The sequence below is a fragment of the Stegostoma tigrinum genome, chromosome 30 (genome assembly GCF_030684315.1).
Source record: "Stegostoma tigrinum isolate sSteTig4 chromosome 30, sSteTig4.hap1, whole genome shotgun sequence".
Lineage (NCBI taxonomy): Eukaryota > Metazoa > Chordata > Chondrichthyes > Orectolobiformes > Stegostomatidae > Stegostoma > Stegostoma tigrinum.
Window position 1 is genome coordinate 35967379 of NC_081383.1, and position 27989 is coordinate 35995367.

Genomic DNA, 27989 nt, shown 5'->3' on the forward strand with positions numbered 1-27989 from the left:
TTAACATGATACTGTTGTTCCAGTCAAATTAGGCAGATGACCCATGGATCCCACTGCAATCCAGCTCCAGTTTTGTGATTCGATGCTAATTTCACAGAAGCTCTTTAAAACCACAAAACTATGGGATTTTAAAACTATCCAATCTTCATTGAAAGTGGCAAAAAAATCCTTCACAAATGTCATGCAACAACATTCTTTGAAAAGAACAAATCTTGCCACCTCCTCTTGATGCTCATTACTGACTATCTTTCAATGAATATTCTGGGGTCACCATTAACCAAAAGCTCACTGTCACATAAGTTCCATGAAGACAAAAGGTTGTCAGAGACTAGGTATTCTGCACTGATTTCCTGCCCCCTAAAAGCCTCTCTAATAGACAAATATCTGATGTGTGATGGATGCTGTTCTGTTCACTGGCCTAGGCTCAAGAAACTTGACACTAACCAGAATAGAGCAATCTACTTCGTTAACACACAGTTTATTAGAATAAACATGCATTCCCTCAGCGCACTGACACCAGAGTGTATATTCCATACAAAACACACTTCAGGAACTTGCAAGGCTTCTTCAACAGCTCCTTCCAAATGTACAATGCCAAGCAGGGCAATAGGCATCACCTTCAAGTCATACTCTATTCCAACAGATATCTGCTGCTACTCCTTCATGAGTCAAAATCACTGAAATTCCCTAACAGTTCATCATTAAGACTGCAGCACCTCAAGATGAAGGCTTGCCATCACCCTCTGAAAAGCCAAGAATCATAAGTAAATACAGTCTTGGCAGCAATGTTCATAACTTGAGAATACATTTCTAAAATATTTTCTTTATATGAGTGCTGATGTCTGTGAAAGTTCCAGACTTGCGCACCTAACTGCTGGACCTGAAAGCACCTTTGGTCACTGAACACCACAGTTAATGAACAATAAAGAGAGCAGCTGGTGACAGAGTCTTTAGCTTCTGTCATTGTTGGTTACTCAATGTCAGGCAGCATATGAGAGTTCATGCTCCCCTCTCCAGGACACAACGTCTTGTCTTTCATACCCTGACCAAATATTTTGTACTGCATTTTCCTGCTCCCGGTGTAGCGACAAGAGTGGCAGAAGACAGTATCGGAGTGTAAGAGCTTGGTGGGAGAATTCCCTTTCCCTGCCTCTCAGTTTCCACCCTCCACAGCTTGGGTGAATTTGTTCGCGTTGTCTCTTTACGTTCCCACTTCGTTCTCTCTGGAAGGTGGACGCCCTCAGGTGTACAGTTCTTCGGACGCTACAGTTTCAGGAAGGAACAAGGGGGAACATCACCATGGTCAAGGAGAACAGTTGAGGTTGTGCCGGGTCTCCCGGTTAAATATTTTTCCCTTAACTGAAATAATTAGCTCCACATCGTAGATGGGATCTTGCTGTGCACAGATTACCGGTGACATTTCATACCCCTAGAATCTGGAACTTCGCCAAACCCTGAGTTTACAAAAGGCACCACAGAAATGCAAGTCTTAGTACCAAGTTTTGAATTACATTAGAAGATGGGTATTTGTTTCAGCAGAGGACTACGGAATTCCTATGGACGGAGGAAGGTTCTCACCTCCAGCAGCGGCCACGGGGAAGCCTACTTTCGTTTTCTCCTTTGTTTTTTTAAGCAAGATAGGTATTTGGTCCGCCATTGGCTGCGTTCACAGCTGTCGTCAGCAAGCTGCGATTTGGTGAGAAGTCTGTGTTCCAGCTTCATGGGCGCTGTTATGGCGTGATGGTAGTGTCTCTATTTGTGGACCGGGATGGCTGGGTTCAGGTTCCCCACACTGCTCCAGAAGTTTGTAAAAACATCTCCCGAGTAGCAAAAACTGGTTCCTGTGGCGCCACCGAACAAGATAAGTCAGAGGTAAGTGTTTGGAGAACAGGAGTCAGGGAGGAGGAGGCTTCTCTACCCAGACCGGGGGCTCTCCCCAGCGGGACGGCCCCATACCTGCTCCATGTGTCCCGGCTTGAACTGCGTTTCCATCTCCTCAGTGGCAGAAATGGAGATCTGTCTCTACTCACTGGAGAAACACAACGGGGGACGTTTCGCAAGCTTAAAGGCGTTTCGGGACAAAAGCAAAACACTCTAAAAGATCATTACGGGAGTCAGTCAGTTTCTAATATATTTCTGTGAGGGAGAAAATACTCAAAAGGAAGGGGGAGAGGCTTGGACACCATCAGAGGTGAGGTATAGGTGAAATTATTCCAGGATAGAATGAGAACATTGTACTCCATGGGAGTTCAGAGGAGGATACTGAGTGTAACTTATAGCTAGGATCCATGTGTTGTACAAACCCTTTTGTCTGGGATGTGTAACAATTCAGGATAAGAACAGGTTTGGTCCACGGCTACATTCATATCCAGGTGCCCTTAGAAAGGGAACGGGTGGTGTCTACCAATGTCCTTGAGGACTTTAGAGATAGGTGGGCACTGCAGAGAGTAGATAGGTTTACTTCCCCTTCCAATTCCATTTTGACTTAACCCCCTTGCCCTCTTCCCTATCTCTCCCTCACCTTTGATAGTGCACGTTGCCCATAAGGCCTTGCATGCAAATTAATCAATTGTAAAACATATGTGATTTACTGGTGAAGATTTAAAAATACCATGTGTGATTTGGTGATGGGGAAAAACAATTCAGTTGTGTGTAAGAGCATTGCTGGATATAAGAAAAAGAATTAAATTTGATATGTTAGAGGATGGATGGCTTGGTTGTGCCTGATGTTGAAGGAGAAAGCAAAATTTGGAAAAGCCTTGCTGGAGGGGGACAGAAAAATCAAAAAGCGTTTCATAGATTAGAGTTGAGAAAGTAGTGTAAATTTAATTGGATTTAGATTGAAGGGAGTGAGAAATTGTGAAAATGAGATGGTTCACATCATAGTGGTAGTTGTCTAATTAAAATAGCTGGATGGGAGGGTGGAGGACAATTAGGGGAGAAAAAGAATAGGAAACAGAGGCTGAAGTGTTAGCTTTTGCTACTTGAAAGGCTGAATTATTTTCTTTAAACTCTTGAAAGAAATGAGGGATGACATTGAATTAAGAACTATGTGAGCTGAAATAATAATTGGACTGATTCTATTGAAGATACAGATTCAGAGCATATGGAATGCAGTTTGAGAGAGGGAAACTTATATGTAGTAAAGACGTAGGGAAATCAGTATGAGAAATTAATGTACTTCTCAAATTTTTTAAGTTTTTATATTAAAATTGTGTTTGAAAAATTACAATCGGTAGAGTTCATATTTCAGGTCACTGATCTGTGGTCTCCATGGTAAAATTAATTAGTGGTTGTTAACCCACATCCAATAATACTAATGGAAAAACCTGTGATTTGTGCAATAAAAATAGTAATTTTACTGTAATTCATCTAGACTAATTATAAAACAAAGAAATTTTTTTCCTAATCATTAGTAAAATCCTTGCAGTCACACAACATGAAAAATAATTTGGCTTGATATTATTGGATATCAGATTAAATGCAAAAGTCAATAGCCTTCAAGATAATATAAAGCCAGTTGTTCCTGCTGTGTGAACAATTGTGTAACAATTGTATGATTTTAGTGTTACGCACATTAAAATTAAAATTGGGACCAGGAAGAGAAATATTACCAGACATGTCAGCACAGAAGTTGTGCCCCTGAGAAAGATGACCTTTAGCTTTTCTTTCTGTATTTCCATACATTATGGACATTATAGAATATAAACAGGTATTTGTAAAACATAACATGCTTCATTTATTTTTCACAACAGGAGGAAATATGATGGATACAGGTCCAGTCATTTCATTTCCATATTAGTATTGCTATCTCCTGGCATTCCATCCTACGCAGCTGACCCTCGCTGTAGCATTGGGAATCAGAAGGGAATTTTGTCTACTAATGGATCACTTGGAAAGAAGAGGCTATATATAGAAATATGGATAACTTATAAAGACACTGTAACCCAATCAAGAGTTGTAGGTAACATCAGGATCTCAAGGGTGAAACTTGAGTCTTGATTGTTGCTTTGAACTCATTTTTAGTATCAGTATTATAATAAAATTATCATTAAGCAAAAAAAAAATCAGCTATCTGGAAAGATAGAACAGGGTAGGACTGCCATCCCTAGAAAATGGGAATTGAACTCCCTTTTACTTGTAAAAACCAAGAGAACTGCGGATGTTGTAAATCAGGAACATAAACAGAAGTTGCTGGAAAAATTCAGCAGGTCTGGTAGCATCTATGAAGAAAAAAGCAGAGTTAATGTTTGAGGAAGTGTCACTGGACCTGAATGCTAACTCTGATTTTTTTTTTCTTCTTAGATGCTGCCAGACCTGCTAAGCTTTTCCAGCAACTTCTGTTTTTGTTCCCCTTTTACTTGTCCTGGAGCTACAAATGGTGATGGCAAAAGTTCCAGTTTCTTCCCCTCTTATGACCAGGAATCTGTCCTGCTTTTCTTGCTTGCCTATGCGTTGTGTTGGAAGGGCTATTAACTGATACTCTTGTCTGTTTGGTTATGTTATGAATACATGTTCCTTCGCTACCAGGCGCTGGAGTGAAACTTCTGGCTTAGCAGCAGGACACCACCCACAGCAGCACAAGACCTGGTTAAGTGATGTAATATGAGTCTTTAATTTATGAACAGCTTTGATAGTGGTCTGGAGATGCTGTTTCTACTTCTGAGGTTTTGAGAAATCAGATGCCATGTATCTGATGTCCACTAATAACTCCAATAAGGAATGCAGGAGAATCATTTGAAAATGGAACTCATATCTCTAAACTTTGCTGGCAACCTGAACAATCTCTTGGATTTTCTTCAAATGTAAAGGAAATTTGTGTGTAAAGAAGTTACCTGGAGTCTCTTTTAAACAATAAATTAGAACATGCATTGCCTATTACTATGTGGAATAGTTGAAGTCAATAGCACAGATATACTTCAATGTGAGAGTACATCTGGGCTATTGAGAGGAAATGAGACAATGTACTGATGGGGTGAGATGAAGAGGGGTAGAAGGAAGCTTATCTGGACTTTAATAATGTCATAGCCCATTTGGGCCAAATGGTCTGTTTTGTACTGGAACTGTGATGTACATGTTTCCATATTGGCTAGGCTGGGATGGGGCAAGAGAGTGAATGGGGTTATTTCATTTTTTCCTTGCAATGGCTCCTCCTGTTAATTTACCTTCCGGTTTATACTGGGGTGTGGTCACATTGGTGGCTTTTCTTTGATAAACAACAACCCCTGAGTCAAGTTATCTGTGACCTTAGAGACTATATTGTACGCAGAAGTTTAAAAATTGCTGGAGAGGAGAAGGCAAAAAATGGGGCCAGCTGTTTAGCTCTTGCAAGGCCTTGCTCCAATTTAAACCTGAGGAAGAGAATTTAAAAAACAGAAAGCAAATCTGTAATTTCTTCTACAGCAAAGTTGAATTCTAGAAATCTTCCATCCTTGTAATTATAGTTTTTTATTCCTGGCAACATCCAAAAGTATATATGATATCTGATCTCTCTGTGACTTTAATGTGGACTCTAAAATCTGATTCCCAAAACATTATCCTTACCTGTTATACCCATGTACCAGATGAGGTAGATATTTATGAGTGTCAGATATAGTTGATTTATTTTTCCTTTGGGGGAATCCAGTTTTGAATCTTGTGGTAGCATCCTTACGGCATCATCAGCTGCAATTGACTGATACAGCAAGTGGTTAGGATCTGGAATTGAATTAAGTGAGAATGGCCTGTCAAAATCTAGGCCTTTTGTTTCAGTTTAGTTGAATTTCATGTGGAGTACTTACCCATTGACTAACTGGTGAGATTTTGTGTCATTATCAGGCTGGGCAGTAGTGTTAACTGAGCCAACATGGATGGTTGAATGGCTTCAGCTAACATATCAGTAGTTAAAATATATTAGCTCTACCAATGTGACTTTTACACTCGTCAATACCTTGCTACTGCACAAGTTAATATCAGGTCTCGTGCTGCAGTTTACATGATCTTCACCTTGAGCAATGGACACACAAAGCACTGGGCAAGGAATTGCCAATTAGTGTCTGAGTTTCCCAGCTCCTTAAACTTTTAGATGGAAAAATTAAACATTATCAGTTTATTGGTTTGCAAACCAATGGCTTTGCACTTTTTTTGTTGGATGGCTATAAGGCAGTGTAATAGAGGGAAATGGCCAGAGAAAAGGCAGAGATAATGAAGCAATCATTTTACAAATTTCACAACAGGTTCCTGTAGCCACATAGCGAAATAGGTAACATTCTTTCTTTGATAAAAGAAAACAAGGTGTAGAGCTGGATGAACACAGCAGGAAGGCTGACATTTTGGGCCCAGACCCTTCTCCAGAACTGGGGGAGGGGAAGGGGTTTCTGAAAAAAATAGGGAGAGAAAGGGAGGCGGATAGAAGATGGATAGAGGAGAAGATAGCTGGAGAAGAGACAGACCGGTCAAAGAGGTGGGGATGGAGCCAGGAAAGGTGAGTGTAGGTGGGGAATAGGGAGGAGGTAGGTCAGTCCAGGGAGGATGGACAGGTCAAGGGGGCAGGATGAGGTTGATAGGTTGGAGGTGGAGATGGGGTATGAGGTAGAAGGAGGGACAGGTTAGGGAGACGGGGATGAGCTGGGCTGGTTTTGGGATGTGGTAGCGGGAGGGGAGATTTTGAAGCTTGTGAAGTCCACATTGATACCATTGGGCTGCAGGGTTCCCAAGCAGAATATGAGTTGCTGTTCCTTCGGGTGGCATCGTTGTGGCACTGCAGGAGGCCCATGATGGACATGTCATCTGAGGAATGGGAGAAGGAATTAAAATGGTTCGTGACTGGGAGGTGCAGTTGTTTAGTGTGAACTGAGCTTAGATGTTCTGCAAAGTGGCCCCCAAGCCTCTGCTTGGTTTCCCCAATGCAGAGGAGGCCACAGTGGATGCAGTGTACCACATGAGCAGATGTGCAGGTGAACATCTGCTTGGTGGAAAGTCATCTTGGGGCCTGGGAAAGGGGTGAGGGAGGAAGTATGGGGGCAGGTGCAGCACTTCCTGCGTTGCAGGGGAAAGTGCCGGGTGTTGTGGGGCTGGAGGGAAGTGTAGAGCGGACGAGGGAGTCACAGAGAGAGTGGTACCTCTGGAAAGCAGACAGGGGTGGGGAGGGGAATATGTCTTTGGTGGTGGGGTCGGATTGCAGATGGCGGAAGTGTCAGAGGATGCTGCATTGGATCCGGAGGTTGGTGGGGTGGTACGTGATGACAAGGGGGATTCTGTTTTGGTTGTTATTGCGGGGAGAGGGTGTGAGGGATGAGTTGTGGGAAATGAGGAAGAGATGGTTGAGGGTATTCTCGACCACTGCAGGGGGGGAAATTGCGGTCCTCGAAAAACAAGAACATCTGAGATGTACCTACAAAGAGGCAGGCATGGCTTGGACCCATGTGGGTACCCATGGCCACCCCCTTTGTCTGTAGGAAGTGGGAGGAATTGAAAGAGAAGTTGTTGAGGGTGAGGACAAGCTCAGCTAAGTGGATGAGGGTGTCAGTTGTCAGTTGGGCCTGCAGGACAGGAAGAAGTGGAGGGCCTTTAGGCCATCTGTATGGGGAATGCAGGTGTATAGGGATTGGGTGTCCATGGTAAAGATGAGGCGTTGGGGACCAGGGAATTGGAAGTTCTGGAGGAGGTGGAGGGTGTGGGTGGTGTCACAGATGTAAGTGGGGAGTTGCTGGACCAAGGGGGAGAAAATGGAGTCGAGATAGGTGGAGGTAAGTTTGGTGGGGCAGGAGCAGGCAGAGACAATGGGTCGACCAGGGCAGTCAGGTTTGTGGATTTTGGGAAGGAGATAGAATCGGGTGGTGCAGGGTTGGGGAATGATGAGGTTGGAGGCCGTGGTTGGGAGGTCACCTGAAGTGATGGATGGTGTTGGAGATGATGTGCTTACAGTATGGTGGTCGGGGGTGGGGTCATGATCAAGGGTGCGGTAGGAGGAGCTGTCAGAGAGTTGGCATCTGGCCTCGGCCATGTAGAGGTCAGTGCACCATACTACAATTGCGCCTCCCTTCTCCGCGGCTTTTGTCGTGAGGTTGGGATTGGAGCAGAGTGCTGCACGTTCTGTGGGGGAGAGGTTGGAGTGGGTGAGAGGGGTGGAGAGGTTGAGGCGATACTGTCACAAGGCAGTTGGAGATGAAGAGGTTGAGGGAGGGTAGGAGGCCTTGAAGTGGTGTCCAGGAGGAAGGGATGTGTTGGAGGTGGGAGAAGGGCTCAGTAGCGGGAGTGCTAGGCTCATGGTTGAAGAAGTAAGCGGTGGAAAAACTGCTCCAAGTCCAAACGTGACCGGTATTCGTTGATGTGTGGGTAGATGGGGGGGTCAAAGGTGAGCCCCTTACTGAGGACTGGCCATTTGTCCTCAGTAAGGTGAAGGTCTGAGGGAATGGTGAAGACTCGGCAGGACTGGGTGTTGCTGTCTCCTCTCGAGCTGCTGGCAGTGGGCAGAGTTGCATTGGCAGCAATGGTGGGCGGAGCAGCGTGGGCAGAGTGCTGTAGGAGGCAGCAGCAGCGGTGATGGTAGGTGCGTCCTCAGCGTCTGTGGTGTTGGTCTCGGAAATGTAGGCGATGGCATCAGCAGCGGTGTTGATGGTGTTCGCTGTCCTGGAAGTGGTGTGCCCAGCAGCAATGGATGTGATGTTATCCATGGTTGCTCTGACGGTGGCCACATGGCCGATGGCGGCCGGCACATTGTGGGAAAGGTCCTGGGTAGGATTGGGGTTTTGGAAGGGGGAGGAAGCCTGTTTTGGGTGGTAGGCACCAGTAAGTTTACTGTGCTTACAGTTTTTTGTGTCCAATAAAGCTGAGTAGAATTGTGAGTTCAGGCTGTGGATCCTACGAAGAATACAAAACAGGAGAAGTCCTCTGCGGGTCTGGGAGAGGGAGGTTCTGAGCTGGGGTAGGCTTGATTGTAGTGCCAGGAGATGCCGGCGCATTGCTGCAAGTGTATGTTTCAGGAGTCGCAGGGAGAAACGCTACTGAAGGGTCTCAATGTTCTGAATGTAGACATTGTCATGGTTGGGACCAAATTGGGAAGGCCTGAATGTGGACTGTAGTCCAATGGGGATGATCTGGTTCCACAAGCTTCAGAATCTCTCCCCCCCCCCCCCCCCCCCCCCCACAACCGCATCCCAAAACCAGCCTAGCTCATCCCCGCCTCCCTAACCTGCCCTTCCTCCCACCTATCCCCTCATTCCATCTCAAGCTCCACCCTCATCTCCTACCTACTAACTTCATCCCGCCCCCTTGACCTGTCTGTCCTGCCTGGACTGACCAATCTCCTCCCCACCTACACTCACCTTTACTGGCTCCATCCCCGCCTCTTTGACTTGTCTGTTTCCTCTCCACCTATCTTCTCCTCAATCCATCTTCTATCTACCTCCCCCTCTCTCCCTGTTTATTTCAGAATCCCCTTCCCCTGCCCCATTTCTGGAGAAGGGTGTAGGCCTGAAACGTCAGCCTTCCTGCTCCTCTGATGCTGCTTGGCCTGCTGTGTTCATCCAGCTCTACACCTTGTTATCTCAAGATTCTCCAGCATTTGCAGTTCCTAGTACCTCTGAAACATTCTTTCTTTGCTGTTAGCAGAACCGGTTTTTCCTCTCTCTTTCTCTCAGCACCATTTCAGCGAACAGTAACAGGGAGTGGTAGGATCGACAGTGTTTCCCTCTCTCTTGCCACTCAGTCTGTTCCTGTTTATTTTAATTTCTTGTTCTGTTCAATGTCAGCATTCCCATCCCGTTTGTGACTTTACCATAGGTCTCACTATGTCCCGAAATCACTTATCTTGTCCAGTTTCTCTTCCTACCGTACAGTGTAATAATAATTATCCTCGCTGTCTCCTTCCCAAGGGGAAATGTTAAAAGGAGGCCTGACAATTTTAGTTGTAAAAGAGGTGACTATTTTGAAGAACCTTTTGTTTTAATCATTTCAAAAAGAATGTAGGGTAAGGCCTGAGGGTGGATTATCTAGCTCATTTTTAGCTGCAGTTATTTTGTGGCCTTGGAGGATAAGGGAGTAAAAGAACTGACAACAGATAGTAGTGAAATATGAAATTCCATCCAAAACATTGCATTTTGAAACAATTTATAACACACTGTTCTCGACTGAGTTGTAACCTTTTAACAATGGAGCATTATTGTGAAAAAAATACTAAACAACTGCAGGTGCTGTAAATCAGAAACAAAAACAGAAAAACTTAGCAGCTTTGGCAAAACCTATGAGAGAAAGCAGAATAAATGTTTTGGTCCAATGAGCCTTCTTCACAATTATTGTGAGCTTGGTTTTACCTTTGTACCATGGCACAACTCCAATCAGTGTCATGAGGTAGAAGGGCTCTGCTTCCTAAATATGTCAGTGTTTTTTTCAGGGATTGGAGCATTCTTCATTTTTGCCAGTGTTGTTTTATTGGCTGTACACAATATTTGAGTTATGGGAGAAGTTGTCACCGTCAAACAATGTTTCTAAGGCTGTGTTGATGGTCACCCGATTTCACATCTTTATATTTAGGATTTGATACACATTGATTTTCCTCTATGTATGGAGTTAAAATATTCAATAGCACAGTTGGTGCTGTCAGGGCCTGGGGAAGGAGAGCATAAGGTGTTCAAAGCTGGGGCCCCGGCCTGGTTCAGCAGAACTGTCTCCTCTTCTAAGAGACAACTAATCGGAGCAAGATCGTTCTAGTGGATAGAGGTGAGGGAATGTTTTTCAGTTGGAGGGTTGAGTGTCTTTGGAATTCACTTCCTTAAATGACCATGGATGCAGAATCTTAAACTGTTCTTAAGGCAGAGGTAGATAGATTCTCGATTACAAAGGGGATGAAAGATTATCAGGGATGTGCAGGAAAGTAGAGGTGAGGTTAAAATCAGATCAACCATGGTTATGTTGAATGGCAGAGCAGACTTGAAGGGTCACGTGGCCTACTGTTGTCTCCAGTTTGAGTGTACCTGAGAGTGAGAGAATCTGAGAATCAGCTCTTCAGATTAAATTCTGTCTCTGTCATGTTTCTACAATCACAGGCCTGGGTCCAAACCTTAGGATTGCTATCAGCTGGGTATAGGGATTGTTGTTGTCTGTGGGTGGGATGTGGTTGGTGGAAGGGAAGAGAGGGTTAGTGGAAGGGGAAGAGTAGGCTGCAGGGATTAGTGAAGGAGACAGCTGCCACAGGGGATGAGGAAGGAAGATGTTGCAGGGGAGTGAGAAGAAAGAGGTTCAGAGGTGGAGAGGAGAAGGAGCAGTTTGAAAGGTGCAGGAGAACTGAACAGTTTAAAATTTATTGCCAGAAAATACTCAATTAACCGGGTCCCAGAAAAACACGAATGTTGATATAATTACCCACTGTACTTGTATGCCAGACTTTTGTGATTTGGGCATAAAAAGATGGACTCCTGAATCCGTTTGTGTTGCAGTATCTACAGTCTATTTCCAGTCAAGTAATATTCAATTCCTTTATTCTTCCTGCCAAAATGCATAAGCTAATTTTTCCACATTAGATGCCATCTGGCAAGTTTTTTACTACACATTTAACCATTTGTATTCCTCCATAGACAAGGTGTGGAGCTGGATGAACACAGAGGCCACGCTGCATCTTAGGAGCAGGAAAGCTGATGTTTCGGGCCTCGACCCTTCTCCAGAAATGGGGGAAGGGGAGAGGACTCTGAAATAAATAGGGAGAGAGAGGAGGTGGATCAAAGATGGATACAGGAGAAGATAGGTGGAGAGGAGACAGACAAGTCAAAGAGGTGGGGGTGGAGCAAGTAAAGGTGAGTGTAGGTTGGGAGGTAGAGAGGAGATAGGTCAGTCCAGGGAGGACGGACAGGTCAAGGGGACAGGATGAGGTTAGTAGGTAGGAAATGGGGGTGCGGCTTGAGGTGGGAGGGGGCGATAGGTGAGAGGAAGAACAGGTTAGGGAGGTGGGGACGAGCCAGGCTGGTTTTGGGATGCGGTAGGGGGAGGGGAGAGTTTAAGGCATTTGAAGTCCACATTGATACCATTGACTGCAGGAGTCCCAAGCGGAATATGAGTTGCTGTTCCTGCAACCTTCGGGTGGCATCGTTGTGGCACTGCAGGAGGCCCAGGATGGACATGTCATCTGAGGAGTGGGAGGAGGAGTTGAAATGGTTCGCAACTGGGAGGTGCAGTTGTTTATTGCAACCGAGCATAGCTGTTCTGCAAAGCAGTCCCCAAGCCTTCGCTTGGTTTTCCCGATGTAGAGGAGGCCACAACAGGAACAGCGGATGCAGTATATCACATTAGCAGATGTGCAGGTGAACATCTGTTTAATGTGGAAAGTCTTCTTGGGGCCTGGGATGGGGGTGAGGGGGGAGGTGCAGGGACAGGTGTAGCACTTCCTGCGGTTGCAGGGAAAAGTGCCTGGTGTGGTGGGGCTGGAGGGGAGTGTGGAGCGGACAAGGGAGTCATGGAGAGAGTGATCGTTCCGGAAACCAGACAAGGTGGGGAGGGGGAAAATGCCTTTGGTGGTGGGGTCGGATTGCAGATGGCGGGAGTGTCGGAGGATGATGTGTTGGATCCAGAGGTTGGTGGGTTGGTATGTGAGGACAAGGGGGATTCTGTTTTGGTTGTTATTGCGGGGAGGGTGTGTGAGGGATGAGTTGCGGGAAATGCGGGAGACACGGTCGAGGGCGTTCTTGATCACTGAAGGGGATAGTTGCGGTCCTTGAAAAACGAGGACATCTGAGATGTGGCGGAGTGGAATGCATCATCCTGGGAGCAGATGCAGCAGAAGCGAAGGAATTGGAAGTAGGGGATGGCATTTTTTCAGGAAAGTGGGTGGGAGGAGGTGTATTCTAGGTAGCTGTGGGAGCCGGTGGACTTGAAATGAATATCGGTTTCTAGGTGGTTGCCCGAGATGGAGACAGAGAGGCCCAGGAAGGTGAGGGAAGTGTTAGAGATGGTCCAGGTGAACTTAAGGTTGGGGTGGAAGGTGTTGGTGAAGTGGAGCTGTTCGAGCTCCTCTTGGGAACATGAGGCGGCACCAATACTGTCAATCAATGAAACGGAGGAAGAGGTGGGATTTAGGGCCCGTGTAGGTACGAAGAGGGATTGTTCCACGTAACCTACAAAGAGGCTGGCATAGCTTGGGCCCATGCATGTACCCATGGCCACCTCTTTCGTCTGTAGGAAGTGGGAGGAATTGAATGAGAATTTGTTGAGGGTGAGCATGAGTTTGGCTAAGCAGATGAGAGCATCAGTGGAGGGAGACTGGTCTGGCCTACGGGACAGGAAGAAGCAGAGGGCCATTAGGCCATCACCTACAACAGAGAGCTCCTGGACCAAGGGGGAGAAAATGGAGTCGAGATACCTGGAGCTAAGTTCAGTGGGGCAGGAGCAGGCAGAGACATTGAGGTTGACCAGGGCAATTGGGTTTGTGGATTTTGGGAAGGAGATAGAAGCGGGCGGTGCGAGGTTGGGGAACGATGAGGTTGGAGGCTGTGGATGGGAGGTCACCTGAGGTGATGAGGCTGTGGATGGTGTGGAAGATGATGGTTTGGCGCTCGGGGGTAGGGTCATGATCCAGGGGGCAGTAGGAGGAGGTGTCAGAGAGTTGTCGCGCCTCAGCAATGTAGAGGTCAGTGCACCTACTAACAGTTCTACCTACTACCTCATCCTGGCCCCTTGACCTGCCCATCCTCCCTGGACTGACCTTTCTCCTCCCTTCCTCCCCACCTACACTCACCTTCACTGGCTCCACCCCCACCTCTTTAACTGGTTTGTATCTTCTCCTCTATCCATTTTCGATCCGCCTCCCCCTCTCTCCCTATTTATTTCTGAACCCTCTTCCCCTCCCCCATTTCTGATGAAGGGTCTAGGCCCGAAACGTCAGCTTTCCTGCACCTAAGATGCTGCTCGGCCTGCTGTGTTCATCTAGCTCCACATCTTGGTACCTTGGATTCTCCAGCATCAGCAGTTCCTATTATCTCTGTGTTGCTCCGCAGACTTGTTGTATCATCCCCATCACTTGCCTACTGATGCGTTTTGTGTCACCTGCAAACTTGGTGATAGTGCATCCACTTTCATCATCCAAGTCATTATATAATAAATAATCATAGCCCCAGAAATGATCCCTGTGGCACTCTACTAGTTACAGGTTGTCAACCTGAAATGCCTCCTTCATCCCAAATCTCTGATTTATTTTAACTAGTGAATTCTCTACTCATGCTAATGTACTACCTCAACAACATGGGCTATTATCTTATTAAACAGCCTTGCATACCGAACTGTATTCAATGTCTTTTGGAAATCCAAATATATTACATCCACTGGTTCTCCTTAATATGTTTGTTTACCACCTCGAAGAACAAATAATTGTGTATTGGAAGATTTCCCTTCATGAAACCATGTTGTCTATGCTTGAAGACATGTGGGTTTCTCAGTGCTCTGCTATTACATTACTATAAATGACATCCTTGACTGGGGTTGTTAACATAGGCTAATCAGGGAGTCCTGGCTGAACAGGAGATACAGAGAGTCTCCTAATTCTAGGGATTTTCTCTGGGCAATCTAATCAGAGCCTATGTACTGTGCACATCTGAATAAAAGGTGACTTGGGGTTATTTCACCAGCCCAGGTTTCTAACTCTCAAAGTGAATGCTAAATTCTACCATGTTATGATCACTGTTCCCAGGGGATCTTTTATTCTGAGATAATTTATTAAAACTGCCCCATGACACGTTTATTCTGAGATAATTTATTAAAACTGCCTCATGACACATTATCTGATCCAAATACCCTGATCCCTGGTTGGATCGATAGCAAATTGAACTAGAAAACCATCCCAAATACAGTCTATGAACACTTCACCACAGCTACCTTTTGCCAATTTGATTTTCCCAATCTCCATGAAGATTAATGTCTTCCAGGCTTAATAGACCACATTTACGCATGCCCTCATTATCTCTTGATTTATTCTTTGCCCTTCAGAACAGCTTCTACAAGGGGGCCGATAGACTATTCCCATCAATGTTTTCTCAAAACTTTTTTTTTACCCTCCATCCACATGCATTCTAAATCATCTGATCCAGGATGATTCCATCTCATGTGAACAAGGCCATGCCTTCTCCCTTCCCTTCCTACCTATCCTTTCGAAAGATCACATACCCTTGAATATTTACTTTCCAGTTTTGATCTCCTTAAAGTTATATCTCTGCAATGAAAACCATGTGTATTAACCTGTATTTGTACTGTCAGTTCATTTGTTTTGAATACTACGTGCATTCAAGTAAAGAACCATACATTTTGGTTTTATTCTTCCATTGTCCATGTTTGCTGTTTTATGCTTGTATATTCTGTCCTTTCTTGTCCCACTCTGGATATCATTGTTAAAACAGCTGCCCCGCAATGCTGCCATCTCCTTTTGCTTTGTAAGCCTGTTTCTGCACTCCTAAGCAGCCCCCTCCCCGATTTATTTTGAAGCCCTCTCTCCAGCCCTTGTGCTGGTAACCAGGAAACTGGTCCGAGTGAAGCCTGTCCAATGGTAACAGCTGCTTTACTGGTGCCAGTGCTCTTGAACTGAACCTCATTCCTCCCAAACACATTTAAATACTTTGCTTTATATACCCTATTGCCAATTTTCCCATATGTCAGTAATCCTGAGGTTTAGCTGCTAACTATTGCAAATCTCACAGCAGAAACTCCTCCCCAGCCCCATCAATATTATTAGTGACAATGTAGGTGACAACAACTTGATCCTTCTCCTTCTGCTCCAAGTTCCTCTCCAGCCCTAAGGAGATGTCTTGAACTCTGGCGCTGGGCAGGTAATGCAGCCTTTGGGACTTGTCCTCATTGGCTGCAAGAACAAATCTATCCTCCTCATTATACTTTCACGTACCACTACTACACTCCTATTTCCTCATCCCACTTGAATGGCCATCTGTACCACGGTCTTATAGTCAGGTACCCCATTCTCCTTATCGTCCCTACTCTTATCCATACAGGTCATTATTGTTGCAACAATTGCAGGGCGAAAGGCTTCACAAGAGCTGCCCGTTTGGGCCCCATATGTGTCACGCCTACAATCACCCGCTCCTGTCCTTGATTACAGACCAAGTGCAAATGACCTAATAGACTGCCTCCTGAAGCAAAGTATCCAGAGAACTTCCCCCTCCCTGATGTGGTTCAATGTCTACAGCTCAAACTCTAGAGCCTCAACTTGAATTTTAAGTTGCTTAACATGCAAACATTTGCAACTGATGTGTTCGATGTTGATCCTGGTGTCCTGCAGATCCCATTCATCCAACCTGTCACCTGTATCCTATGTAGTGAAGTTATTAACTAAAATTACTCTTCTAACCTTACTTTTGCTTTAAAGTACTTTATTTTGGCAAAAATCAAACAAACCCCTTTGTCTTTCCTCAGCTGAACTCCTTGAGATGCCACAGATATTTTAAAAATATAACCTGTTTAGAGATGCTATGACTTTACTGTTGCACTTTATAAGAAGCACTCAAGTGCTCAGTTGTACTGAGTTAGCTACTTACAAAAGTTCCCAACACAAAAGAATGAAGTCTTAAAAATTAGAGTTAGACCTGGAGATGGTAAAGACTACAGATATTGGAAGCTAGAGTCAATAAATGTGGAGTTGGAAATGCACATTCAAGGAGCAGGGAAATGAACATTTCAGGCAGAAACCCTTCGTGGGCCCGAAACATTCATTTCCTTGCACTTTGGATGCTGTCTGGCCTGCTGTGCTTTTCCAGCTCCACATTTATTGACTCTAGCTTTCAATATCTGTAGACTTTACTGTCTCCAGGTCTAACTCCAGTTTTTAGACTACATTCCCTAGTCCTAGCCTTGGATTTGGTTCCCTTAATAACAGGAGATGTTTTGCAGAGAACTAGGTGTTTTGCTGCAGGAAGGGAAGGAAGAACAAGGGCGTTCATTCTAGCATCAGTTTTAATGAACATTTGAAAAACTCAAGTCTCCCAAGTTCTCATCCAGATATGAATGGTGGTGTAGAGACCCAGTTGATCTTACATCTGCAGTTTGGTTTAGTCAGTAGCATTCAGATCTCTGTTTCTCCTGTTTGTGAGTTTAAACTCCTTCACTTGAGTATATAATCTGGATTAACAGTTAGTACAGTACTGGGGTGAAACTGCATTGTTGCATGTGTTGATTTTTAGATGAGTTGAAATATAAAATCATGTCAGGCTTGTTACGTAATAAGTTGTCAAAGATTTCAGAGCACAGATGAAGGCAGGACTCCAGTGCTCTTCCAAAATCACATTTCAATTAAAAAAAACAGAAAATACTAATAGTGTTTGGAGCTGGACGAACACAGCAGGCCAAGCAGCATCTTAGGAGCACAAAAGCTGACGTTTTGGGCCTTGACCCTTCATCAAAAAAGCTTTGGCCTGCTGTGTTCATCCAGCTTCACACTTTGTTATCTTGGATTCTCCAGCATCCGCAGTTCCCATTATCTCAGAAAATACTAATAGTGGTCATTTTAGTCTTTTTTTCTGAACTTGCTGAGGAAATTTACACCACTTAATCGGTAGACTTTGCAATATCAAGAAGCAATTCAACTTATTGACCTCAGGCTATGCTTACAGCAATTAGAATTGTGTGTAAATGGGATATATCATGTTAAATTTAGCTAGATTTCAGCAGCAGGATAACGTGATGTTCTGTGTGTACTTTGGAGCAAAGTCTATATTTTGTGTTGGGGTTATGGCTCCTTTAAGAACTGGATTTCTCTGGGAGATTATTTCTATTAAAATGCAACTTGCATCCAAACAACTGATCAAGTGACTAAGTTGCTGAAGGAGATTAATCAATAGTAAAGCAAAGAGTAAACACAAAGCTAACAACACAGAGGGAAGGTCTGTGTGTATGGCCCTGTTTTCTAGCAAATAAAGGCAAAATGCTGCAGATACTGGAAATCTGAAACAAACAAAGAGAATGCTGGAGAAACTCAGCAGGACTGGCAACACCTGTGAAGCGAGAAACAGTGTTAACATTTCTAGTGTGGTATGACTCTTCTTCAGAACCTTAGTCATACCAGACTCAAAAAATAACTGTTTCTCTCTATACTGATGTTGCCTGTCCCGTTGGGTTTCTCCAGAATTGTGTGTGTGTTTTTCTGTTTATAAGTTGTTTAGGAAGCACTGGTGCCAGGGAACATCTGTTTCAAGCAAAATTCAGCTGAAACTTAGTGAACTAGCCAAAAGGGATTAAAATCCTTGATAACTGAACGACTCTACCAACAGTGAGTTGGACTTCTGGGATGGCTAAACAGGGAAGAGAGAATGAGAAAATAGTTTCTATGTGCAAGACAACAGAGCTGAAGAATATTAAACTACAGGAGTTCTGTCCTGAGATAGTCATGGTTAAGTTGATAGCCTTTGTTGCATAGGGAGGCTACAGCTGTACGGACAGTTGGAGAAGATTTGAAGGGACAAAATCTTTGGAAATAAGTAAGAGGCCCAAGAAATATCAATCCTTATACAAATATTTGAAATAATATTCAGACCAAGTGATTCATCTCCCATTTTCTGCTAAATATATGACTTGGGCTCTTTTTAGCTGTTTTAAGTTAAATGATCGTTGAAGAACATTTTGAGTCGAGTTTGGTTTACAGTACAAGTATTTTTAATATCTTTGGAACTAACTAAGAGCATAATTATAGACAGACATGTTCATGGATTTTTGTTGTAAAATTCTTTTGTTTTAAACCATGAACCATGTGGCTATATTTCAATAAGTATCTGGGTTTTTGGATTTCCAAAAGAAATAATCAAAATTTTATCAGTCTCTACCAAGATCATGATAACGATACATTTATATTGTGTAACTGTCCCTGTGCTTGTAAAACAGTTCAACATCTGGTGTATGAGGAGCAATGCCATAGGATATCTTCTAGACCTATCATAACTTAAATACCATTTAACGGGGAAATAAAACTTCGTGAATTTAGAGTATGATGAGAGGAATCATTAGGTTTATTTTGTTTCTGTTGAATAAAGCAGGATTTTCCAAATGACTGTATTGATACAGATGTGGCTCATTAGTATGATTTAACGTAGCAATGAGCCATGATGATGAAAGACTTGAATTTGAACATCAAATCGCATTGAATTATCTGGTTTCAACTGGAGTGACATTAAGCTCCTGTAGTGCAACATGCACAAAAATGGGCATCTTACTCTTGAGTGTTATTCATTATCTCCCAATGTAATGTGAGTGTGTGGTCATTAATTGAAGAGAGGATAGCTCAATCCTGTGATATTCTGTATGGGTAATTCAGGTTCATACCTGAAGAATAGCTACCTGACTATGGAATCAGCTCTCTGTACGAACGAACTGCGTAAAAAGGAGAGAAAAACATATACAATATTAGTCTTGAGATTGTTGTCAAACAGAAAAATAATTATTGTATCAGAGATAATGGGAACTGCAGATGCTGGAGATTCCAAGATAATAAAATGTGAGGCTGGATGAACACAGCAGGCCAAGCAGCATCTCAGGAGCACAAAAGCTGACGTTTCGGGCCTAGACCCTTCATCAGAGAGGGGGATGGGGGGAGGGAACTGGAATAAATAGGGAGAGAGGGGGAGGCGGACCGAAGATGGAGAGTAAAGAAGATAGGTGGAGAAGGTGTGGGTGGGGAGGTAGGGAGGGGATAGGTCAGTCCAGGGAAGACGGACAGGTCAAGGAGGTGGGATGAGGTTAGTAGGTAGCTGGGGGTGCGGCTTGGGGTGGGAGGAAGGGATGGGTGAGAGGAAGAACCGGTTAGGGAGGCAGAGACAGGTTGGACTGGTTTTGGGATGCAGTGGGTGGGGGGGAAGAGCTGGGCTGGTTTAGGGATGCAGTGGGGGAAGGGGATGAACTGGGCTGGTTTAGGGATGCAGTGGGGGAAGGGGAGATTTTGAAACTGGTGAAGTCCACATTGATACCATATGGCTGCAGGGTTCCCAGGCGGAATATGAGTTGCTGTTCCTGCAACCTTCGGGTGGCATCATTGTGGCAGTGCAGGAGGCCCATGATGGACATGTCATCAAGAGAATGGGAGGGGGAGTGGAAATGGTTTGCGACTGGGAGGTGCAGTTGTTTGTTGCGAACTGAGCGGAGGTGTTCTGCAAAGCGGTCCCCAAGCCTCCGCTTGGTTTCCCCAATGTAGAGAAAGCCGCACCGGGTACAGTGGATGCAGTATACCACATTGGCAGATGTGCAGGTGAACCTCTGCTTAATGTGGAATGTCATCTTGGGGCCTGGGATGGGGGTGAGGGAGGAGGTGTGGGGACAAGTGTAGCATTTCCTGCGGTTGCAGGGGAAGGTGCCGGGTGTGGTGGGGTTGGAGGGCAGTGTGGAGCGAACAAGGGAGTCACGGAGAGAGTGGTCTCTCCGGAAAGCAGACAGGGGTGGGGATGGAAAAATGTCTTGGGTGGTGGGGTCGGATTGTAAATGGCGGAAGTGTCGGAGGATAATACGTTGTATCCGGAGGTTGGTAGGGTGGTGTGTGAGAACGAGGGGGATCCTCTTGGGGCGGTTGTGGCGGGGGCGGGGTGTGAGGGATGTGTCGCGGGAAATGCGGGAGACGCGGTCAAGGGCGTTCTCAATCACCGTGGGGGGGAAGTTGCGGTCCTTAAAGAACTTGGACATCTGGGATGTGCGGGAGTGGAATGTCTTATCGTGGGAGCAGATGCGGCGGAGGCGGAGGAATTGGGAATAGGGGATGGAATTTTTGCAGGAGGGTGGGTGGGAGGAGGTGTATTCTAGGTAGCTGTGGGAGTCGGTGGGCTTGAAATGGACATCAGTTACAAGCTGGTTGCCTGAGATGGAGACCTGCCTCTTTGTAGGTTACGTGGAACAGTCCATCTTCCGCACCTACACAGGCCCCAAACCCCACCTCTTCCTCCGGTACATTGATGACTGTATCGGCGCCGCCTCTTGCTCCCCAGAGGAGCTCGAACAGTTCATCCACTTCACCAACACCTTCCACCCCAACCTTCAGTTCACCTGGGCCATCTCCAGCACATCCCTCACCTTCCTGGACCTCTCAGTCTCCATCTCAGGCAACCAGCTTGTAACTGATGTCCATTTCAAGCCCACCGACTCCCACAGCTACCTAGAATACACCTCCTCCCACCCACCCTCCTGCAAAAATTCCATCCCCTATTCCCAATTCCTCCGCCTCCGCCGCATCTGCTCCCACGATAAGACATTCCACTCCCGCACATCCCAGATGTCCAAGTTCTTTAAGGACCGCAACTTCCCCCCCACGGTGATTGAGAACGCCCTTGACCGCGTCTCCCGCATTTCCCGCGACACATCCCTCACAGCCCGCCCCCGCCACAACCGCCCCAAGAGGATCCCCCTCGTTCTCACACACCACCCTACCAACCTCCGGATACAACGTATTATCCTCCGACACTTCCGCCATTTACAATCCGACCCCACCACCCAAGACATTTTTCCATCCCCACCCCTGTCTGCTTTCCGGAGAGACCACTCTCTCCGTGACTCCCTTGTTCGCTCCACACTGCCCTCCAACCCCACCACACCCGGCACCTTCCCCTGCAACCGCAGGAAATGCTACACTTGTCCCCACACCTCCTCCCTCACCCCCATCCCAGGCCCCAAGATGACATTCCACATTAAGCAGAGGTTCACCTGCACATCTGCCAATGTGGTATACTGCATCCACTGTACCCGGTGCGGCTTTCTCTACATTGGGGAAACCAAGCGGAGGCTTGGGGACCGCTTTGCAGAACACCTCCGCTCAGTTCGCAACAAACAACTGCACCTCCCAGTCGCAAACCATTTCCACTCCCCCTCCCATTCTCTTGATGACATGTCCATCATGGGCCTCCTGCACTGCCACAATGATGCCACCCGAAGGTTGCAGGAACAGCAACTCATATTCCGCCTGGGAACCCTGCAGCCATATGGTATCAATGTGGACTTCACCAGTTTCAAAATCTCCCCTTCCCCCACTGCATCCCTAAACCAGCCCAGTTCATCCCCTTCCCCCACTGCACCACACAACCAGCCCAGCTCTTCCCCCCCCACCCACTGCATCCCAAAACCAGTCCAACCTGTCTCTGCCTCCCTAACCGGTTCTTCCTCTCACCCATCCCTTCCTCCCACACCAAGCCGCACCCCCAGCTACCTACTAACCTCATCCCACCTCCTTGACCTGTCCGTCTTCCCTGGACTGACCTATCCCCTCCCTACCTCCCCACCCACACCTTCTCCACCTATCTTCTTTACTCTCCATCTTCGGTCCGCCTCCCCCTCTCTCCCTATTTATTCCAGTTCCCTCCCCCCATCCCCCTCTCTGATGAAGGGTCTAGGCCCGAAACGTCAGCTTTTGTGCTCCTGAGATGCTGCTTGGCCTGCTGTGTTCATCCAGCCTCACATTTTATTATCATCAAATAATTATTGTATTCCCTTTCTCTTTCAGACAGAACTGATGAAGCCCAGCAAAGCATCTGAGTCAACCTAAGAAGTGACATTAGAAGATGCGTGCAGTGTTTGTAGACTAAAAACTTGCAATCCCAGTATGATGTGCCTATGAGATGAACTTCTATTGTCAGTTCAGCCTAAATGGAATTGGAAGTAATGTCAAAAGACAAGCTGGTTCCTTTATGTTCCATTAGGGTGACTCCACCTTGACATTAGGTGCAGTTATGGCAGAGGATTGCAATCATGTTCCATCTCTTGATGATTTGTTCAACATTTTGTCTGAAGTCACTGAGCAAAGGCTGTTCAGCCTATGGTATAAGTTTAATCCTGACAACTCAAGAACTTCAAATGTTCATCAACTCCTTTACAGCATCATATCATTCTTCTTGAAAAAGAAAGATGAGGCCGAGAGAGCAGCATTGTTAGTGTTAAATGAATTGCCAAAGAATAGGTCTGCTTTGTACATTCTGAATAAAATTCGAGGTTCTGAAGGTGATGCAGAGCGAGAACAAAAAACAGCTGAAATATCAAATGAACAGTTTTCTGCAGAAGATGGTAATGTCCTCAGAGACCTGGCTTTGATGCTTGGAATGCTTGTGGAAGAAAATTTGTGCAACCCTTCCATGAGGAACCGAGCGTGTCAAGCTGCTATCAAAGCGTTCAAGTCCAACACTCAAGAGCACAAAATGGAATTTCAGGAAGTTATTGAGGAATTTAGGTTGCAGTTTGGTCCTGTACCATTTGAAGATGAGGAGAATGCTGAAGTATCAGCTCTGAAGTCAACTGAAGAACAAATTCCAAGTATGAAATCAAACATTACAAGCAGCACCAATCCAATAACTGTCCCAAGTAAACCAGCAACTGACTCACTGAACAATTCAGGAATTACAATACCCAGTCATTTTGAAATCAGCACATCTCCCCCTGCATCATTCATTTCCAAGTCACGTAGAGGCAACTTAAACTCCCCAAAAGCAAACACTGAAGAGAACACTCTTAACCCTGATCATTCTACCAAAATACCATTGAATCTGACTTCTGACAAATCTTTGGGAGAGGTGAAGGTGACCGATGGCATTGGAGTTAAATGTGGAAAAGAGAAGAATGTTCTTTTGAATTGTCCAACTAGAGGTTCTTCACATACACAAGTGAATGAAGTGAGACCAACAGAATGTACAGGAGAAACAAACAATGGCCAGCTAGTTAGTTCAAAGTCAAAAATGTCAGAGGACTGGGGGACAGGGAATGAAGAACATACCAATTCTGTTTCACATGATCCTTCACTGGAAGCAACCAAGCTACTAACAAGTGACCAGTCAAACTTCTCTGAAACCATGCCTAGAAAATTTAGCCTTTCAGCACCTCCTCAACCGTCAGATGAGGACATCTTTGAGAACAAATTTTACTCTTTTGTTGTCTTGCATGCCCGAGAAGATGCAGAAATGGCAGAAAGTGTTCAATCGAGACTAGAATCATTAGTAAAAATGGAGGGGGCAACATTTTCTGAGGAATTTTCTCTTCCAGGACAATCTCCAATAAAGTGTATTGAAGATGCAATTAACAACTCTGCGTTCACAATCCTTCTCCTTACACACAATTTTAACAGTCACTGGGAAGAGTATGAAACCAATAGTGTTCTGATGCATTCAATCAGAAATGAGCATAAGTACAACACAGTCATTCCATTGCTACCAAAGAAGAATCGGATGTGTAAAAACAACATCCCTTTTGCATTGACTGCTATTAATAGTCTCGATGAGAATTCGAGACATTTTGAAAGGCATGTAAGAAAGACATTTACTTGGGATGTACTAGAGAGGCATAAAAAAAGTTGGCTTCAGGAGCAAAGACATAAACAGATAGAAGAAAAAACAGCACAGGCCAAAAAAGACTATCAAAATGCCATGAAAGCCCTATCAGCTGACAGGAATTATATGCAGATTTGTAGTCAACTCGCACAGAGTTATCAACACTTCCAAACAATGTACCCATCCCATCCTGGACTTGCTGCAGTTAATGGACATGCACAACCTGTGATAAATCCACCACCTTATCCCAACCTCCCTGTATATCCTGGGTTTAATCCTCCTTTATTGCGTTTCCCGAACCAGCCAAATTTCAACCCACAGCATTATATCTGCCAGATTATGCAACCACCCTTTCAGGTCATTAATCCTAGCAATAGCCAAGGAGGTCAAAATCTAACTGTCAGTAGTTCCACACAACAGCAAAGTCAAGGCACTAACATAATCCAGATTCAGCATGCCAAAAATGTACAGATAGGGGACTCCAACCAGATGACAATAACAGATTTGACTGAGAGCTGTGAAATCACAGATGATGATGAGGAGGGAGATAGTGAGCACGATTAGATGTCTTGCAAATTATTTCCTTTGAGAAATCAAAGGCCAATTGGATTGTCGATTCTTTTGAATGTATTATCCAAAATGAAACTCAATGTAACCGCTCGACATGGTGGCTCTGTGGTTAGCGCTGTTGCCTCAAAATGCCAGGGGTTCCAGTTTGCATGTTCTCCCCATGTCTGCATAGGTTTCTGCCAGGTGCTCAGATTTCCTCCCAGGGTCCAGGGATGTACAGCTTAGGTGGATTAGCCATGGTAAATGCAGGGTCACAGGGATGGGTAGGGGCTCCGTCTGGGTGGGATGCTGTTTGGAGGGTTGGTGCAGACTTGATGGGCTGAACTAGCTCTTTCTGCGCAAAAGGGATTCTGTGTCTCTAAGTGTAAAGTGCATAATTTTCTTTACCTTCTGCTGTACAGAAATACTCTGCTTTGCCAGCAGGCAGATCAGTTTTTATTATATGGTGTACTTTGCTACTCTGAGCTCAGTTCTGTGATTACTGCAAGGCTTTGACAGAGAAGCTGCAATTAGACATGAGTTGCTGCAGGACAGTCAACCTGCTCCTGATTGCAACCCAGTGGCTCTACTTTGATACACGTTAATCAGACACGGACAGTGTAGTGCTGCTCCTTGCTACAACACCACTGTCAAACACTCAATGAAATAGAATTATCATTTGATCTTTGGGAAGGGGAAAATTACTGTCCAGCAGCATTGAAAGTTGGTAATGTAGAGAAATGATGACTGAGTGTCTCGATGGAATAGTAGCTGCTGAAAGAACTAAAAACAATGTGAGGAAAATGTTTTTGTTGCACAGCCACTAGTTAATATCTGAATTGCATTGTTGAGAAGGTTGTTGTGGACTCCTTGAACCGAAGGGTCGGTTTCCATGCTGTATGACTTAATGAGAATGTGGCAGAGACAAGTCATCATAGATTTCAAAAATATTAGATAACTATCTGAAAAGATTTGTAGGGCTGCATGGAAAGGGCAGGAGAGTGGAACTCGCTGAGTTGCTTAAGAGTTGGCATGGACAAGACGAATCAAATGGCTGCCTCTTTTTGCTGTAACCATTCTATAATTACAACTATGTTTACATTTAATGAGTATTTCATAAGCTGCAAGGTGCTTTGCGATGTCTGTTGGTCATGAGAGGTGCTCTATAAATGCAACTCTTCCCTTTTTTCTGTTACTTCTGGGACAGATGTGAAAAGTGTGAAAGACTGAAAGTCAGAGGGATCTGTGTGAGTGAGAATGTGTGGAAAGCTTATGGGAGAGTTTCTGGGGATGAATGAGGAAGGGTGAAGAGAAGCATGGGGAAGGGGGGGGAGGTGACTTAGCATTTCATTCTGGGTATTGTGAAGAACCTTACCAGTTTTATCTGGTTTTCTTGTGATGACTGTAGTAGCTTTGTTTGATTCCTAAAATTGAACTACTTAAAATGATTAACACAATCCTTTTTGTGGTTTTTTTTCTTCCCAATTAATGCACGGTCATTGTTGTTATTGTGCATTAACCTTGTTTCAAGACAAATAAGTGCACTGTAAAGTTGGTGGAGCTGGCATTGTTGACACAAGTTACCTGACTTCGACTTTAGATTGTTCCAAAAGTTTAACAGTGATGTATTAGTTAAAGGTATTGCCTGATGTTGATACTGAGTTATGCATGGCACAAATCTTAGCTTTGCCTTTTCCCTATGCCTTCCTGAAGGTGGAGGCAACTCCCTTATAGAGGCACATTTCAAGGTCACTGTTCATTTTTCCCAAGCAGCAGGTCTGTGCGACAGTGATGAACATTACACCTGATCTCATTCCCATGTGGCCTCTTGTCTGCACAGGAGAGTCAAAACCGGGGAGTGAAAGTTGTTGGTTTTGTGTACGAAGGTCAAAGGATCAAATTGGAAGAAAAGTTGCCCCTTCTGGCAATTAGAATTCAAGTCTTGTTTACAGCAAAAAAAAACTGCAGAGGTACATGCAAACTGCAACATTATTGTTGATCCCTTAATGCTGAAATTACCCTTCTTTGGGAGCAGATGAAATGAACCCAGGCACTGATTAGGAATGGTTGGAGAAAAGTTTAGAATCGAATCCCCTGTCAGAAACTGTAAAATATTATATGTGCTAGGCAAATCTACAATATCTTGGGTTTCTGTTGATCAACCAGCTAGTCCGGATTTATTTATTAGATTTGGGAATCTTTCTACACAGCACTAAATAATCTTGCAAGCCAATGCCCAAGTTTGCAAGATAGTCCTAGCCAGACAAGCTGTGGACAGACTATTGGTATTGAGTCTTTTTTAAACTCCAGCAGTGGTGATTTGCACCTTAATTCTTTGGGTTTAGTTTGAGAAAGCACTGTAATCTTGCATATAGTGTGCGCATACTGATTTAGGCAATCAGCTGTATTAATATGTTTTCAGTAATATGGACCCTGAATGATAGGTTTCTTCTATCCTGATTCCTAAATAATACTTTTTAAGAAAAATCGTAATTCCTGGTTACAAATGGTGAAAACACTTTTAAATTGAGGGACAAATTTATAGAACGCAGGTAGCTTCTCAAATTTTATTGTCAATTTTGATAATTAAAAAACAAAATTTAATTGTCCAGACCATCTATTAAAATGCCACTGTAACTCCTGCTGCCAGGTGCATATGCAGCAAGTTGTTTGTGCATTCAACCCACACTACAGTTGGCATATGAGCATCCGTTCCTGATGCCATTTTTGTGAAGCTGCATGTTTATGTCACCACTGAATGAATGTTGTTGCTGTCATTGACAATTTGATTTATTAAAGGTAAAGAAGTGGCTGCACTGTTAAAGAGATCAACTGCCCCATTCCTCTCCGAATACCAATTAACCTGCCACAATCTGTAATAAATAAGACCATTTAAAAATAAACAATGTGCAATTTTATTTATATGCTCATTTTTACCTAGTTATTTGAGATATTGTCCAGGGAAGCCCTGAAAATGTAGCTTCAGTTGGATGATGGTCATACTCTTAATCCCAGTGGTGTTGTTTCAAATTCTACATGTGAAAATAAATCTGTTTTATTCAAAGTGCTGTCATTGATTTCCTTTTTACTGAACATTTTATGATCAGTTCTCGTTTACTGAAATTTGTTGATTACATTTCATCATTCACTAAATTGTCAGAATTCTTGATAAGTTAAAGTATCTACAAGAACTTGCAGGTGGAT

The 27989-nt window shown here is 44.5% G+C and overlaps 1 protein-coding gene across 1 annotated transcript; it reads left to right on the plus strand.

Moving 5' to 3' along the window:
- The first annotated feature begins 1614 nt into the window (after window positions 1-1614).
- ticam1 (TIR domain containing adaptor molecule 1) lies at window positions 1615-27849 on the plus strand. Its single transcript, XM_048559838.2, has 2 exons — window positions 1615-1872; window positions 22427-27849. The coding sequence occupies exon 2, from the start codon at window positions 22653-22655 to the stop codon at window positions 24798-24800; it is 2148 nt and encodes a 715-aa protein (XP_048415795.1). The 5' UTR covers window positions 1615-1872; window positions 22427-22652; the 3' UTR covers window positions 24801-27849.
- The last annotated feature ends 140 nt before the right edge of the window (window positions 27850-27989 follow it).

Coding starts and splice junctions, on each gene's coding strand:
- ticam1 (XM_048559838.2), top strand. CDS start 22,653: ATGGCAGAGGATTGCAATCATGTTCCATCTCTTGATGATTTGTTCAAC.